Source organism: Cantharellus anzutake, assembly GCF_015039405.1.
Source record: "Cantharellus anzutake strain C23 chromosome Unknown EI90scaffold_9, whole genome shotgun sequence".
In the NCBI taxonomy this organism is placed as follows: domain Eukaryota; kingdom Fungi; phylum Basidiomycota; class Agaricomycetes; order Cantharellales; family Hydnaceae; genus Cantharellus; species Cantharellus anzutake.
The window spans coordinates 529,282-542,599 of NW_024066959.1; the positions used below are offsets into that span (position 1 = coordinate 529,282).

General features: G+C 50.6%; 5 protein-coding genes across 5 annotated transcripts; 1 reads left to right on the plus strand and 4 right to left on the minus strand.

The window, feature by feature from the left end:
* Positions 1-116: 116 nt before the first annotated feature.
* On the plus strand, positions 117-3,002 carry EI90DRAFT_3118860 (uncharacterized protein; the record flags this gene model as incomplete). Its single annotated transcript, XM_039063148.1, has 5 exons — positions 117-548; positions 638-1,010; positions 1,064-1,506; positions 1,590-2,374; positions 2,438-3,002. 5 exons carry the CDS (start codon positions 117-119, stop codon positions 3,000-3,002), a joined length of 2,598 nt encoding a protein of 865 aa, XP_038919882.1.
* A 2,519-nt stretch (positions 3,003-5,521) lies between these two features.
* Positions 5,522-7,774, minus strand: EI90DRAFT_3118862 (uncharacterized protein; the record flags this gene model as incomplete). The annotated part of the gene is made up of 3 exons (XM_039063149.1): positions 5,522-5,668; positions 5,731-7,507; positions 7,563-7,774. The coding sequence occupies 3 exons, from the start codon at positions 7,772-7,774 to the stop codon at positions 5,522-5,524; spliced, it is 2,136 nt and encodes a 711-aa protein (XP_038919883.1).
* A 70-nt stretch (positions 7,775-7,844) lies between these two features.
* Positions 7,845-9,027, minus strand: EI90DRAFT_2647887 (uncharacterized protein). The gene is made up of 2 exons (XM_039053393.1): positions 8,220-9,027; positions 7,845-8,162 (listed from the first exon to the last, which is right to left on the minus strand). Exons 1-2 carry the CDS (start codon positions 8,814-8,816, stop codon positions 8,058-8,060), a joined length of 702 nt encoding a protein of 233 aa, XP_038919884.1. The 5' UTR covers positions 8,817-9,027; the 3' UTR covers positions 7,845-8,057.
* A 498-nt stretch (positions 9,028-9,525) lies between these two features.
* Positions 9,526-10,700, minus strand: EI90DRAFT_3042902 (small GTPase superfamily). Its single transcript, XM_039059211.1, has 3 exons — positions 10,479-10,700; positions 10,321-10,361; positions 9,526-10,255 (listed from the first exon to the last, which is right to left on the minus strand). Exons 1-3 carry the CDS (start codon positions 10,546-10,548, stop codon positions 9,710-9,712), a joined length of 657 nt encoding a protein of 218 aa, XP_038919885.1. The 5' UTR covers positions 10,549-10,700; the 3' UTR covers positions 9,526-9,709.
* Positions 10,701-10,820: 120 nt separating this feature from the next.
* EI90DRAFT_3042904 (alginate lyase-domain-containing protein) lies at positions 10,821-13,253 on the minus strand. The gene is made up of 6 exons (XM_039059212.1): positions 13,141-13,253; positions 13,021-13,087; positions 12,468-12,964; positions 11,971-12,415; positions 11,708-11,906; positions 10,821-11,600 (listed from the first exon to the last, which is right to left on the minus strand). Exons 2-6 carry the CDS (start codon positions 13,065-13,067, stop codon positions 11,028-11,030), a joined length of 1,761 nt encoding a protein of 586 aa, XP_038919886.1. The 5' UTR covers positions 13,068-13,087; positions 13,141-13,253; the 3' UTR covers positions 10,821-11,027.
* Positions 13,254-13,318: the final 65 nt, after the last annotated feature.

Genomic DNA, 13,318 nt, shown 5'->3' on the forward strand with positions numbered 1-13,318 from the left:
TGCCAAAAACCAAATACATAGAAGGCTGGGTCGCCAAAAACTGAGCCACACGGCAATTGCCGCATAAAACCGACCTAAGCGTTTTGAGATCTTCTCAGAAGACGCTCACGCTGTTGATGGAGCCGGTCCTTGTCTACGACCCTAGAGGACATATGGATCAGCAGCCATCCGGTCTCCAGCCACAATGGGACCAGCAGCATACACTAGACGGTCTGCAATCTTCGCGTTCCGCGTCCCGTTCCGCACCCTCAGTCCTGTTAGAATCTCCACTCATCCAGCAAATCATTCTAGAGGACGGTGATGGGGATTTAGGGGACTCGGGACATTCCCACTTGCCCATGCCGAGAGCTTTAGGATTGTCCCTCACACCTCCTCGGATCTCCCGTTTGTTGAGCCCCGGTGCTGCGCTGGTTTCGACCGTCCTCAGGAAAGATTTGACACAAAGCCCAGTATCATCACACTTAGGCTTACGCCTTGGCCAAAAGCGCTCCGGCTCATCGTTGTCGTCGACCTCAGAAGCGGATGCCGACCTCAAACCACTTGAAAATGTGAGTTCCAATTCAAACCATATCACAGGACATTACAAATAAAGCTCTTATCTCTCGCACCCCTTCCTTAACTCAACGCTTCTTTTCAGTCCCGTTCATCAAGCGTCGTGGGCTTATCTTGGGGTATCCGCGGCGTTGGAAAGGGGTTTGATTCAAGCTGGGCACCCGACGAGTCATCTGAAGGCACCGACGAGGAAGACGAATACAACATGCACCTTGATCCCGATAGGGAAGACGCCGACCAGAAATTACGGTTAAATACCCATCTCAACAGCTTTACCGCGTTCACAGACCGAGATACCCTGCTAACTACTGACGACAACACACCGGCTGTGTTTGACGAACCTCTTGCACTGGTGCCTCACGCTACTGATCTATCCGCACCCAGCCCTCGATCATCTTTGCAACCAATTGTAATCCCATCTCCGGCATCTTTCCCTAATTCAATTTCGGACCCTAAACGTGCATCCCTATACCGTTCTACGAATACAGACACATCCACCACCCATCTTCAGCCCCCATCCGTTCGCAGACACTACCCCAAGCTTTTCTTAATTCATCTCCCAATTCTCGTACGCAATCCCGATCATCATCTATCTCTCACCCAACATCACCGCGAACCAGACTGCGAAGGCGAAGCTCACAGAAACGGATATCTCTTGTTGCAGGGCGCATTGTGCCTATCCCACCGCTCGAGCGTCCGATCTATGATCCATCGACTGGGAAAGCCCCCCCTGTTTCGAGGTTTCCCACCGTATCTATTGCCGAGCCGCCATCATCTAAAACCCCGGATGATGGTGATGTAGTAGAATCTCCAGAGGAGATTCGACAAAAGTTCAGTGATGGTCCTCAGGGACCGAGAACGGTCGATGATTTCAGGATTGAGGACGAGGCGGGTCGTGGCGCATATGGCCTTGTCAAGCGTTGTAGAGAGGTGTATGAAGATGGGAGCTTAGGAGTAAGTTTCTTCGAAGCACTGAGAATCTTGGATCTTCTTTCGAACCACAATGCCGGTTAACTGATCCTGACGTTATTAAATAGCCATTGTTAATCATGAAACAGATCATCAAGTCGCGAATCCTTGCCGACTGCTGGAAGAAGCATCCTGTTCTTGGCACCATCCCCATTGAGATTCACGTTATGACAGCGTTGTCGTCTTCAAGTTATGTCTTACCAAAACGAAGGCCTTGGGATCCAAACCGTTTCGTTGAGGCTATAGACAATCATACCATGTCTACTTTCTCCCTCGAAGATCACAATTCGAAGGCCCTTACTGCACCCTTAGTGTCTACGCTTCACAGACGTCCTTCCTCAATCTCGTCCATAGGATCTATTGATGAGATCAAGGCTGGTGCACCTACAGCATCTTCGATTGATCTTACAGCCCGCCACCAGATTGAGCCACCCCCGAGTAACTGGAAATGGCGTGAAGGAGATATTTATAAAGGACACCCATCCATCATACCCCTCCTAGACTTTTTCGAGGATAGGAATTTCTACTATCTCATCCTTCCTGCTGCACAACCTGCTCTTTTGCCTTTGGCACACCCAATCAATCTCCCGCCTTCCCCTACGGGATCGGACAAGTTCCCATCGGACTTGTTTGATCTTGTGGAGAGGTATCCGTTAGGCTTGCCTGCAGAGTTGATTAGGGGTTATCTCGGCCAGATCGCGGATGCACTGGCATTTTTGCATTCAAGGGCTATTTGTCACAGGGACATTAAGGATGAAAACGTCGTCCTTGCAGAGGACGGCAGATGTTGGCTAATAGATTTTGGAAGCAGTGGTGTGGCGAGGAAGGAGGGATGGGACACGTTTAGCGGAACGTGAGTATCGCCTTTCTTTCCATTAGTTTTACACCTACAGGGCCATCACACACACCTCCACAGACTCGACTATGCAGGCCCCGAGATTCTCCGGGGGGAGCGATATACAGGTCCCCCCCAGGACGTTTGGGCATTCGGAATAGTCGCGTATGTTCTGGTTGTCGGCGAATGTCCTTTTTCAACTGCACAAGAGGCAGCTGCCGGTCTTGTCCCTGGGTGCAATGCCCTCAAAGCTCTGGAGGATCGTTGTGGTAAGACGCCACCACAGGGGACCAGTTCGCCGAGGCCAAGCAGTTTCAATATCATTGGCAATCCTGTTGGTGAGACGAACCTTACTGCTGCCCCACTCATGTCGCCTTCACTCTTCACGACTTCTTTCGACTTCATCAAGCCCCCTAAAGAGGAATACAATACTGAGCGTGAGAAGGCGAAGGCTGAGGAAGGACTGGAGCCGGATGGAGGTGGACGTATGGGAGATGCGGCTGCGCTCATCAAGGCTTGCTTGCAACTTGATGTGAATCGGAGACCATCGTTCATGGACATCATGGGCTCTCGATATCTTGCCGGAGGCGAAGGGTGGGTGGAAGTTGTGGAGATCAAGGGCGTTCCCAACTCTACAGAAGAATGATCCGGCATTACGAAGATGTGATGAATCCAGGATACCGTAATGTTAATCAATGTGCGACGTTTGCTGACTAATAGGTATTCTTTTCATTCTCTCATCCCATTCCATTTGGCATTTCCCTTCTTGTTTCTCCCTTAATTCCATTTGTGGTTGACCCAGTTTAAGCCTTCACTAGTAACTCGCCTTCTACACGTTCGTTCACCTTCCCTTTCCACCCCCTCAATGTCTACGCCAGTATATTTTTCTTGATTTGCACCATGATCACTTTGTGTCTTTTATCCCCATGCAGAAAAACCTACATCTCATTCACCGTATCTCATCTCATCGCTTCCGCATCATTCGAACGTGTATCTACATATACAATTCCACCAACAGTCAATATATAGTTGCTTGCAAATAAAACAGATCTCGTATGCAAATGCCTTTGCCTCTGTTATACTCCCGCCATCCGTGTCTCTTCTACTATACCAGACTTAGTTTACAGCGGTGAGAATCACCGCACACTATATAATGGTTGTGGGCTTGATAAGTGGAAGGTTCAAGGGTCGGACTGCATGGTAACGCCGCTTAATTCAGGATAGCATGAAAACCGAAAACAGGGTGGAAAACGGTTAATTAGGAGGGTGATATCTATTCCGCTGGGCCGAGGCTCAAAAGGTCCTACCGAGCATCCCATCTTGCCTATTATGAACGCGATCCGACCAAGCTCCGACCCAGAGGCTAGATTTTAAGGTGTTAAGCCCTTCCAAACATCGACCGAACTCCTGATCAACCGTCCTCCGAACACGGGAGCGTGATGCATAGCAGTCTGCCTCCCATTGGTCCAGCCATTGGTAAATGTTAATTGAGGGACGGTGAGCCCACCGACGAGAGGATGACGAATGAGGATTATCAAGGTAGGGATTTTCCCGAGGATCCTCTCGGATGCTGGAATGACCACGCTTGAGTCGTTGGCGTGTGGGTGGGGTGTATGGAGTACGGGTTGTTGGCGGGAGGTAGTCGCGCCAAGATGGTCCAGGTTCAACGTCGCGAAGCAAATCCATAGCACTTAACCGCCGTTCGGCTCGTTTCGGTATATGCGGACCGTTCTCGTCCACGACCGTAGAAATGGCATCATCCTCTTGTTTATTCCACCCTTCACCAGAGGAATCCCCTTTCTAGGATGTCGTTGAGATGTAACCCTCTCGTGGGAAACATTCCACCTTTCCCCACGACTGCGTTGCTGTCGCTTTGACCTTGGGTTAGAGCCGGAAGGCATCGCGGCCCTCTCCTCTCTAGGCCATGGAGTTGAAACACGTTCGCTAGGTTCCCGACGACGCACTTGAAATGGCAGCTCATGGTCGATCTTCACGCGTTTGGCGGCCGGCTCCTCGTCGTATGTATCATCGTAGGTAGGGGGTCGCCAATAAGGGCTCCCACCCCTAGTCAATGGAGGCGAACTACGAGTGCGAAGGTAATCCGACACCTGTGTTGGCGAACGCACAAGCCTAGGAGAGGAAAATTGGGATGTGGAAGTTCGGCTGCCAGAGCTGGGAGAAGCTTGATGGGAAAGGACTTGCTCAAGGGATTCTTGCTTAGTGGCAGCCAGTTGCTCCAACGGCGAAACGACAGCGCGGATCCTATTGGCCATTGATTCAGAATATGCAGCCGCCCGGTGTCGCTTCAAAGCCATGGGCACAGGCACGGGCGAAACCTTACGTTCAGCTTGTTTTGGCAAGCCTGGGCTGTTCGCTTTCGTCGGGCGAGATCGCTTGGGAGGCTTTAGTATGGAACCATGGTTCCTGGGTTCTGGTAAAGAAAACAGGAACTCTGGATTGATGGGGCCCTCCCGGAGGAATGTGACAGGGGTCACGAAAGATGGAGCACGCATAATGTGGCCTTCGCGATTCGCGTATGGCACAGAAGAAGTGATGGAATGGGTCGCCTTAGGCTCAAGATGGGATCTATTTAAAGGCGCGACGAAATTGAAAGAGTCTGGGGTCTCCTGGGAACATGGCTCTGTGGGTGCATCGGTTCTGACGGATAGTTGACTCTCCATAGCGGATATATGACCATGCTTTTCGACCTGCGAGTGCACAGGCTGGATGGACCGCTTTTCCCACAACCTTCAACCCCCTGAGAAGTTTGGAATTTCGAGCCGCCAGCGCTCGGAAAGGTCTCGCTCTGCGAGGAACGACGCACCGGGCGACCTTGGGAAGACATAACTAACAAGCAGTGGGATGTTTGAAAGTAGGATAGTTGATCAGCCCCGATGCAGAGTGCTTTATAGGGCCCCAGGCCACATCAGAACAAAGGACGTTACTCATAAAGGGCGTTAGTGAGCCATGGCACTTCTATTTGGACCTGTTTACCGGGTGATTTGCGTTTAGCAACGAGCGTGGGAAGGAGGCCCGACCATTCATTGTGCAGATTTGCCTGTCATATGTGAACTTTTCTCCATTCTGCAATGATCTTCAGCGTGTACAACGGTACGTAGAAACACAGGCACTAATTTGTCAAATGAAATTATTTCCCTGACTCTCCTAGCCAACATAGGGTGGTGGCCCGTGAACACTGGCTCTCTGGGAGGGAACACCTAAGTATGGAGGGGGACGACTTTCCTCCGCAGCGTCAAGGGCCCTTCCATCCTCAACACGTATATCATCATTTGACGCAGGGTTACGTAGCTCCTGGATCAGGTGCATACGGGACACATCTGTCCGGCCTGGCAGCGAGGGATCTGCAATCCCACCCTCCTCCGCAGCACCCGCAAGATGAAACCCAAAGGATGGCCTGCTGGATTCAGCCTCGTGGCGGCAGCGGCTGCCGCCGACGCTGCAGCTTCAGCAATCGCTTGCTCCCTGCGATTTCGCTCCGCTTCAGTCAACGAACTTACACCTTCATCGATCGTTGGTGGTGGATCAGAGGGGTCGTCTAGAGCAGGCGGCGGCGGCGGCACGATACCGTTTTCGTCAGCACTAGGGCCATATGACATATACAATTCATCCTCATCTACTGCAACCCCTGCATACTGAGCAAGAGCTTCCGTTAAAGCCGGGATATTTGTCCTTAGCGGATCCCCATCTTCCAACATTGCCACGGTAGTCATGTGGGCATCTGCTCTCGCACTGCTTTGCATCATTGAATGTGACAAACCATCATAATGCTCAGACGGGTGGAACCCGTAGAGACTTCCTTCGCCATCAAAATGCATTTCTTCGCGTCCAAGAGCGGGATTGAAGACCCAATGTCCGAATGAGGATTGCGTGTTCGATGGGCCTGCATGAGCCTCAACTTGTGATTCGATAAAAGTGGGGAGATGAGTAGCCTCTGAGGTTAAAGTTACCTCCTCGAATGATGGGGGCGATATAGGGCTCGGTGAACCACCGTTACTTCCGCCTAAACGGTGTTCGCCCTCAGTGAAAGCTGGAGGAACCGAACCAGAGGGCACTGCGAGCACGTCTTGCTGACTTGCTTCAAGGAATGAGGGGGGCGAAGTCCCGTAGCGGGTAGGTGATGGAGGATATAAAGGATGTGAGGCTGACGAACTAGCGACGTCATCAAATGCCGGGGGCCGGCTGGATCCTTCCCCCAAATCATCCATTCGTGCAGTTTTGACGGGAGGAGGATCGTGCTTTTTGTGATATGCAGCGTCAATCTCGTCGCTTATATCACCCCTGGGCTCCGGCGCAAGCGGAGGAAGTATGATAATTGGAATACGCGTGGAAACTTCCGAAGCATTCTGTGACAAGGACGACGTAAACGAGACCTTGACTTGGATTTCAAATGTAACATGGTGAAGCAGGGTTGTCTGGGTAATATTTCCTGCGCCAAGCGACTCTGCAGTGGAATCGTGCATTATGAATCGCATCTTGAGAGATCTTGTGGAATGAAAACGACAGGAAGAGCCGGATCGAGTAATGACGTTAGAATGCGTGGCACCATCACAACTCGGGGGCGGTTTCTCTGAGGAGGACGTAGAGGGATAGGGGATTGGTTCCCCCACATCGGGAGTTAATGGAAGAGTACTTGAATCGCCGAGCTTCACATGACGCCACAGCTCAATCATAATGTTTCTCAGGCGCAGACCTGATCTGAGCACCGAATGGTTTGGAGGTGCTATAGTAACGTAGACTGGGATCGACTCCTCGACACGAAATATGCTACGAGGCAGCTGGACATTGAACGCAGTTGGGGAGTCAACGTCGACCGACACCGGATCGACCGAGATCGGGACAGCTGAGGGGGAACTATATCTCTCAAGTTGGACTTGATGAGATTTTACCGTAGGAGTGCCTTCTCTTGGATACAATTTTGCCACAAGCGCGTGCGATATGGAGGAAGTTGGGGTCACAACCGATTGGGGCAAATCTGGGTTTAGCGGTATTGAAAATGGCAGTGGTGTGGATAATGATCTGGTTGTCTGCGAAGATGATGACTGAGTTACGTTAGAGAAAAGGACGCTCTCGCTCGCTGCCAGCTCGATCTCATGTCCATCGACAGTCTCCACCGTTATAAGATTTATTGTCCTGCAGCATCCTTGGCAGTCAGGATGCAATAATACCGCCTATGGAGAAGGGTCACCCACACTCGGTCCCATGAAACACCAGGTCCTCCTTGACGTGTAGTTCGCCTTCCACAGATGCGTGATCGTCTTGTACTCCAAGATGACCAACTTGAAAACTCGCAGCCCCTGTGGCAGGGGTGATGAGGACTTGAAGGCTGGTATCACTGTCATCACTCAAGTCACCCGAATCGTGAGTATAGTCAGGAGGGGGTGGGACAGAATCAGCCATAGGGTACTGACTGCTGAAGGTGTTGCTCGGAAAGTGACAGTTAGCTAAGCGCGCACGGGATTCTGGACATTTGCTTCCGAATCCCATTTTCGAATCGTCCATATACAGGTTTCCTACCGTCACTGTTGTAACACAATACGGAGATGTAGTACAATGGGATTCTCCTTCCAGAGATGCATTCATGCAAGGAAAACCGCTCCGAACTTCATTGCCCCTGAACCAGCCCTGGGCGCAGCAACTCCAATCCACACATATTGTAATCCGTACTATCTCTTACAAGGGCTCAGGTATCCAGGAAGTCCAAAAGCGTGGATCCATCTCGGGATCTCATCGTGAGGACAGAGTAGTAGCTCTCCCCAAAAATTGGCGAAATAATCGCCTTGTGCTCCTATCCCAAAACTGGTAAGCGCCACAAAGCTCGGAAGAGGGGTTGACAGAAGCCCACCTCCATCCACGCCAATGGTGGGAAGGGCCTACTGGTCCGCGTCGAGAAAACCCTTTCGTCGTGTCGTTCTTTAACCAGCGTGAGCGCGCCAGGGAGTATGAGTTGCAGCAAATAAAATACATCCACTAGCATAGTATCCACGTTGGAAGTCAGAATAATTCCATGTTCCTGGTGCTCGATGGGACGGAAAAAGGTATTATCGTTGAACAAATGTGTCCAACGGGGGACATTGGTCACAAGGGCACGCAGGTTTGTAGGTATGGAAAAGATCCTGGATGTGGGTTGTGGGGGTATTGCAGAGCTGGAGCTCGATGGATCTCCTTCGTCAAGGTCCTCGCCACCCTCGCCTTCTTCTTCTAAGACGGCGAGCGCCGTCGAAGGGGTTAACAAAGCCCAATGTTCGACCCCGGCAGTGGGGGTAATCTCTCTCCAACCTCGGCTGATGAGTTCTTGCTTTACTCTGTCCAGTAGCGGCAAAGCAGACAAATAAAGGTCTTCAGATGTCAATGCGTTGGGATGGCTCGGTAAACTTGCGTGCCTCCTCCAGGCGCGAAGCTGGTCAGAGTTACCCTCAACATACACATAACAGCGGTTCATCAGGTTGCTATAGGGCGAAAATTAGGAAGAGGGGGAAGATGCGATATTTAATCCTTGCGCATTTCCTTCCCCGATGATTTTATTTCGCGAGGTTGCAGTGAAGGTCACCGGCAGCACCCCTGAAGCCATCTGGAACGCTCATTGTAGTAAACCAGCGGAAAGGGGGTGCTATTCCCGAAGACAAGGACCCATAATTGATGTGTCCAAAGGGATCGATGCATGAAGGGAAACGCCAGTAACGTTGCTATTGAAATCGATCTCATTCATTGCTACGAACGCGGGTCTTATCGTGTGTCGCCTCACATACCATATATGTAAGTAGAAAGTAAATGGCAGAATACTATATTGTGGATGATAGTACATACTCTTAGATCGTAGGTGGGCCTTGCCGATCAACAAGAGGTCCAGATTTTCAAACCAGTCACATGTACATCGTGGGCGACGGTACCGATAACGTCTTATCCATCCAATGCTTGCAAGAACTCAGGTTCACCAATCGGCATAAGAGGGGAGTAAAGAGGAAAAGGGTTTGAATTCGGGATTATGGAGGGGTTTGATTAAATAACAGCCATGCCATAAGCAGCTAAAATAGTCTCGATCACAGTGGGGAGAAAAAAATAACTTGGTTGTTCGGCAATCATATAACACCGCGAGAAGCAACAAATGGGGAAAAAATGCGAAGCGACTAGCAATTGCATGCTTCTTTATTCTTCGTCCCTCCTGCATCCAATGCGACACGTTCAGCAGGTCGGCCACCCGAAGCATTCCCACGGCCCTCGTTTGATCGTGACGATGACAAAATGTGTTCAATCGGGATCTTCTTAGCTAGACAGGCAATCAGTTCTCTGCTCCCACCAACGGGCTTGTCGGAAGGAGCGGCTGTCACTACAGGGCTACGTACCAATTTCAGTAAAAACTTCCAGGATCCCCTCGCCTGACTTTGCACTAGTCTCAAAGAAGAGGAGGCCAGCTTCTGAAGCATATGCCTGAGCTTCTTCTTTCGGCACTTGTCTTAGACTCTCGATTCCTGGAGAACCGGGATTCTCCCCTGGCGTAGCAGTCGCATCATCGGGCTCCACTTCGGTTTCATGCGGCGTTGAAGGTGATGAAGGTTCCGACTCGTCACCATTGGGTGAAGCCGGTGTAACCAAATCTAATTTATTGCCACAAAGGGAAATGACGATGTTGGGATTCGCTTGCCGTTGAAGCTCCTTCACCCAAGATTTCGCTTTGTCCAGACTTGCTGCTTTCGTTATGTCATAGACCACTATAGCAGCTTGTGCGTTTCGATAGTACATGGGAGCTAACGAATGAAATCGTTCCTGCCCAGCGGTATCCCATATTTCATATCGTAGGACGCGATCCTCAAACCGGCATTTTTGGGTCAAGAATGCAGCTCCAATGGTAGGTTCTTTGTTACTCTGGAATTCATTGTTGACCTATACAGATATGGGCAGGATGCGCCTTAGTGCTGCTGGAAAGGGACAAGGATTTAAAGACGTACAAAGCGCATTACAATGGACGATTTCCCGACTGCCGCTTCGCCTGTAAAGTTAAACCCCCTCTTTTAGCATAAGGATGATATCGGAAGGGTGTTGTCAAGGATATTCGGGAGTGCATGGTGCCATGAGGTGGTAGTAAGTATTAGCAAGAGAAGCCCACCTAGCAGGACGAGTTTGACTTGGATAGGCTTATCGGTTGAACCGGATGCTTCATTAGTCGTGTCGGCCATGTCTGACCGGATCCTAGTGCCTAAAGATAGGCTGTAAAGATCTCCTCAGATCTGGGCAGTAGTCGATATGTTTTTGAGGATAGTAGCTGCGCAAGGATGCGGGGTATGTCAAGTGGCAACGTGGACTCCTGTCACTCACGGCATTCTCCGTACCGGACATATTCAGCTTACACAGATTCTAGGACGGCCTTTGATTGGAATTAAACACCACCTTATGGAGTTTGATTGGGCTCATGCAAGCCAAAAACCAAGGGTGTGGTGAAATGAGGGATTTTTGGGCTCAAGTGCTCCTGCTTTGCAGTTTATATTCACACATGAATGAAAGATCCAGCAAACGGCGAGCATCTACATACATTACGAGCTTTAACGGTGAAAATCAACGGGAGAACAAAAGGGCATGAAATAAACACCATCGTGGCGGTCTACTAGCTTCCATTAGCAAGACCAGAACTACGACAATTGCTTCAGATATGATCGGATCAGAGAGATTTTTTCCACTTTGGTCTTGCAAATTTCTCAATGTGTCTCCTGAGTTGCATGCCACGATCTTCAACAGAATCGCGACGCGCGCTTGTAGATCCCGCCATCGACGTGTTGTCAGGAGAATCTAGGACGTAATAAGGCTGCAGATCCTCCCAGGTCACGAAAACGCCATCATCCAGCTGAATGGTGTCGGTGTCTAAGAACGCGGCAGGCTTGACGATATTCTGGCTGTCTGTTTTTGCGGTTCTGTTCCTCTTCTGCCACCGAAGTCGGCTCGACGGGCTGGGAGAGGGAGCTCGAGCGGGTTTTATGGCGTTGGGCTGATCGTAGAGCCACCATGGCTGGCTTTGATATGTGGGATCTGCTCTTTCCAAGAAGGAACGGTACTTGCCCGTGGGGTCTCCGAACACAGCCCACGCAGTTGCAACATGGGGAAGTAGCTCCTTCACGTCCTCATCCTTAGGATCCACTCGCATCAGGAAGTCCGTAGCCGCTTGGATGGTTCCACCGTACCGAGATCTGGCATCCCACATGTCCAATCCAGCCTGCTGTGCTAGTTTGGCGTTAGTCTGAAAGGCGCCCAAAAATGATTCCCAACCAAATCGAGAAGAATTGCAAGGACGGAGAAAAGGGTTAACATGACAACCAGCCATAATGACCAGATAGCTCAGCTTACCATCATCCCCTCTAAATTAAAACACCGATAGTGAAATGGTCGAGTGCGTACGGCCTCAAATGGCTGCTCGCCACTTGCCGCTATCTGGTCAAGAAATTGATGGGTGAAATAATACTGCATCCCCTCCCGGACTCCCCCTGGGTCATTCCGGTACAACTTGATTCCGCCGATCTGGCTCATCCAAAAAGTGCCGTGATTACTAATGGGGAGTGCGGTTAGTCCTCTCCTGACTTCCTACGATAAGAACTTTAGGGGCGACCTACTTTGCAGCTTCTCCAGCTTTGCGTCCAATGTCACTGGTTACCATCCAGTGATCGTAATTGGCGATCCAGGCCTGCATATCCCTTTCCATTGAAGGTGTCCAATTGGAATCATTTGCCGCTTTGAGGATCAGGATCCCATTGATGATCTGGATTAGCGCACGAAGGTCCAGTACCCCCATGAAATCCCCATGTTGAATCCCTGGACCCCTAACCACTTGGCCATATTGTGCGTGAGGGTTCATTGCCGTTTGAGGATCGATAAACCAAGTATTCACTAGCGAGACAGCGGTCTGAGAGTACTTTGCGGGTGTTTTACTAAGAACGGCGGCTAGAGAGTTATAGAGCACAGCTTGTGACATGGACACCATCGAGGAGCTGTCGCCTGGTAGGTTGACATCAGGATTGCGTTGACCATCTTTTGTAATGTATGGACAAGTCGTCCACGCTAGCGAAATAAGTTAGCCGGGAACAAGTGGAAATTTGAGATGAGAGCGTACTTGCGCTGGGGGGCATGCTTTTGGTGGGAGATGGGGTGCAGTTGGGACTTGAAGTCGATGTCTTCACAGGGTTTTTCGCGGGCCTCAGAGTCCCTGTTGCAATATTGGAAGTAGTAGTTGCGGTGCCTGTTGATACCTGCATAGGCGAGGAAGGGGTAGCCATGACTGCCGTAGGTCCAACTATAAGAGGTCGATCAGATAAAATAGGGATGTTGGGGGTCGGAGATGAGTCGCTTTCGTCGTTTGGAGGTGAGATCCCTATGGGGGACTTTGCGACTGGCACGTCCAACGAGATATCCTGGCTGTGATCGATTGTAGGAGGGAGCCATGGGGGCAGATCATTAGCACTGAAAAGATCATAACGAGAGGGATCGTTGGAAGCCGGGTGCTCAAGTATCGACTGTTCTCGAAGGCCCGGGGGAGAAATGACGACGTCGAAGAATTCCCTGCTTTCGATGCTGGATTGGGAGGGGCACCAATTGCAATCTGGCCAGTGACTGCAATTAAACTTCTTAGTTTGATTTGCAAAGAAGGTAAGGAACATAATGCATACTATGGTGCCCAGCTGAGGTAGTCGTGCCTGTTACCGCTCGGAGGCATAACTGTGGAATTGGTCACAGCTATGTCGTGCATCAGCATCTGGCGTTAGTCGATTCTGGTATTGAGTGCTTACACCAAGGTCCCTTCTTCGCAGATGAGCCTGCCGCTTCGACGATCCGCTGCTGGGCGGCCAGGGCTTGGCCACTTGAATGAAAAACGACCCAGTTTGGATCAACCCAATCTATGGGGTCGCCTGAACCCAAGTATAAATGTCATGGAAGAATACTGAAAGCACATAAATACTCACTCAG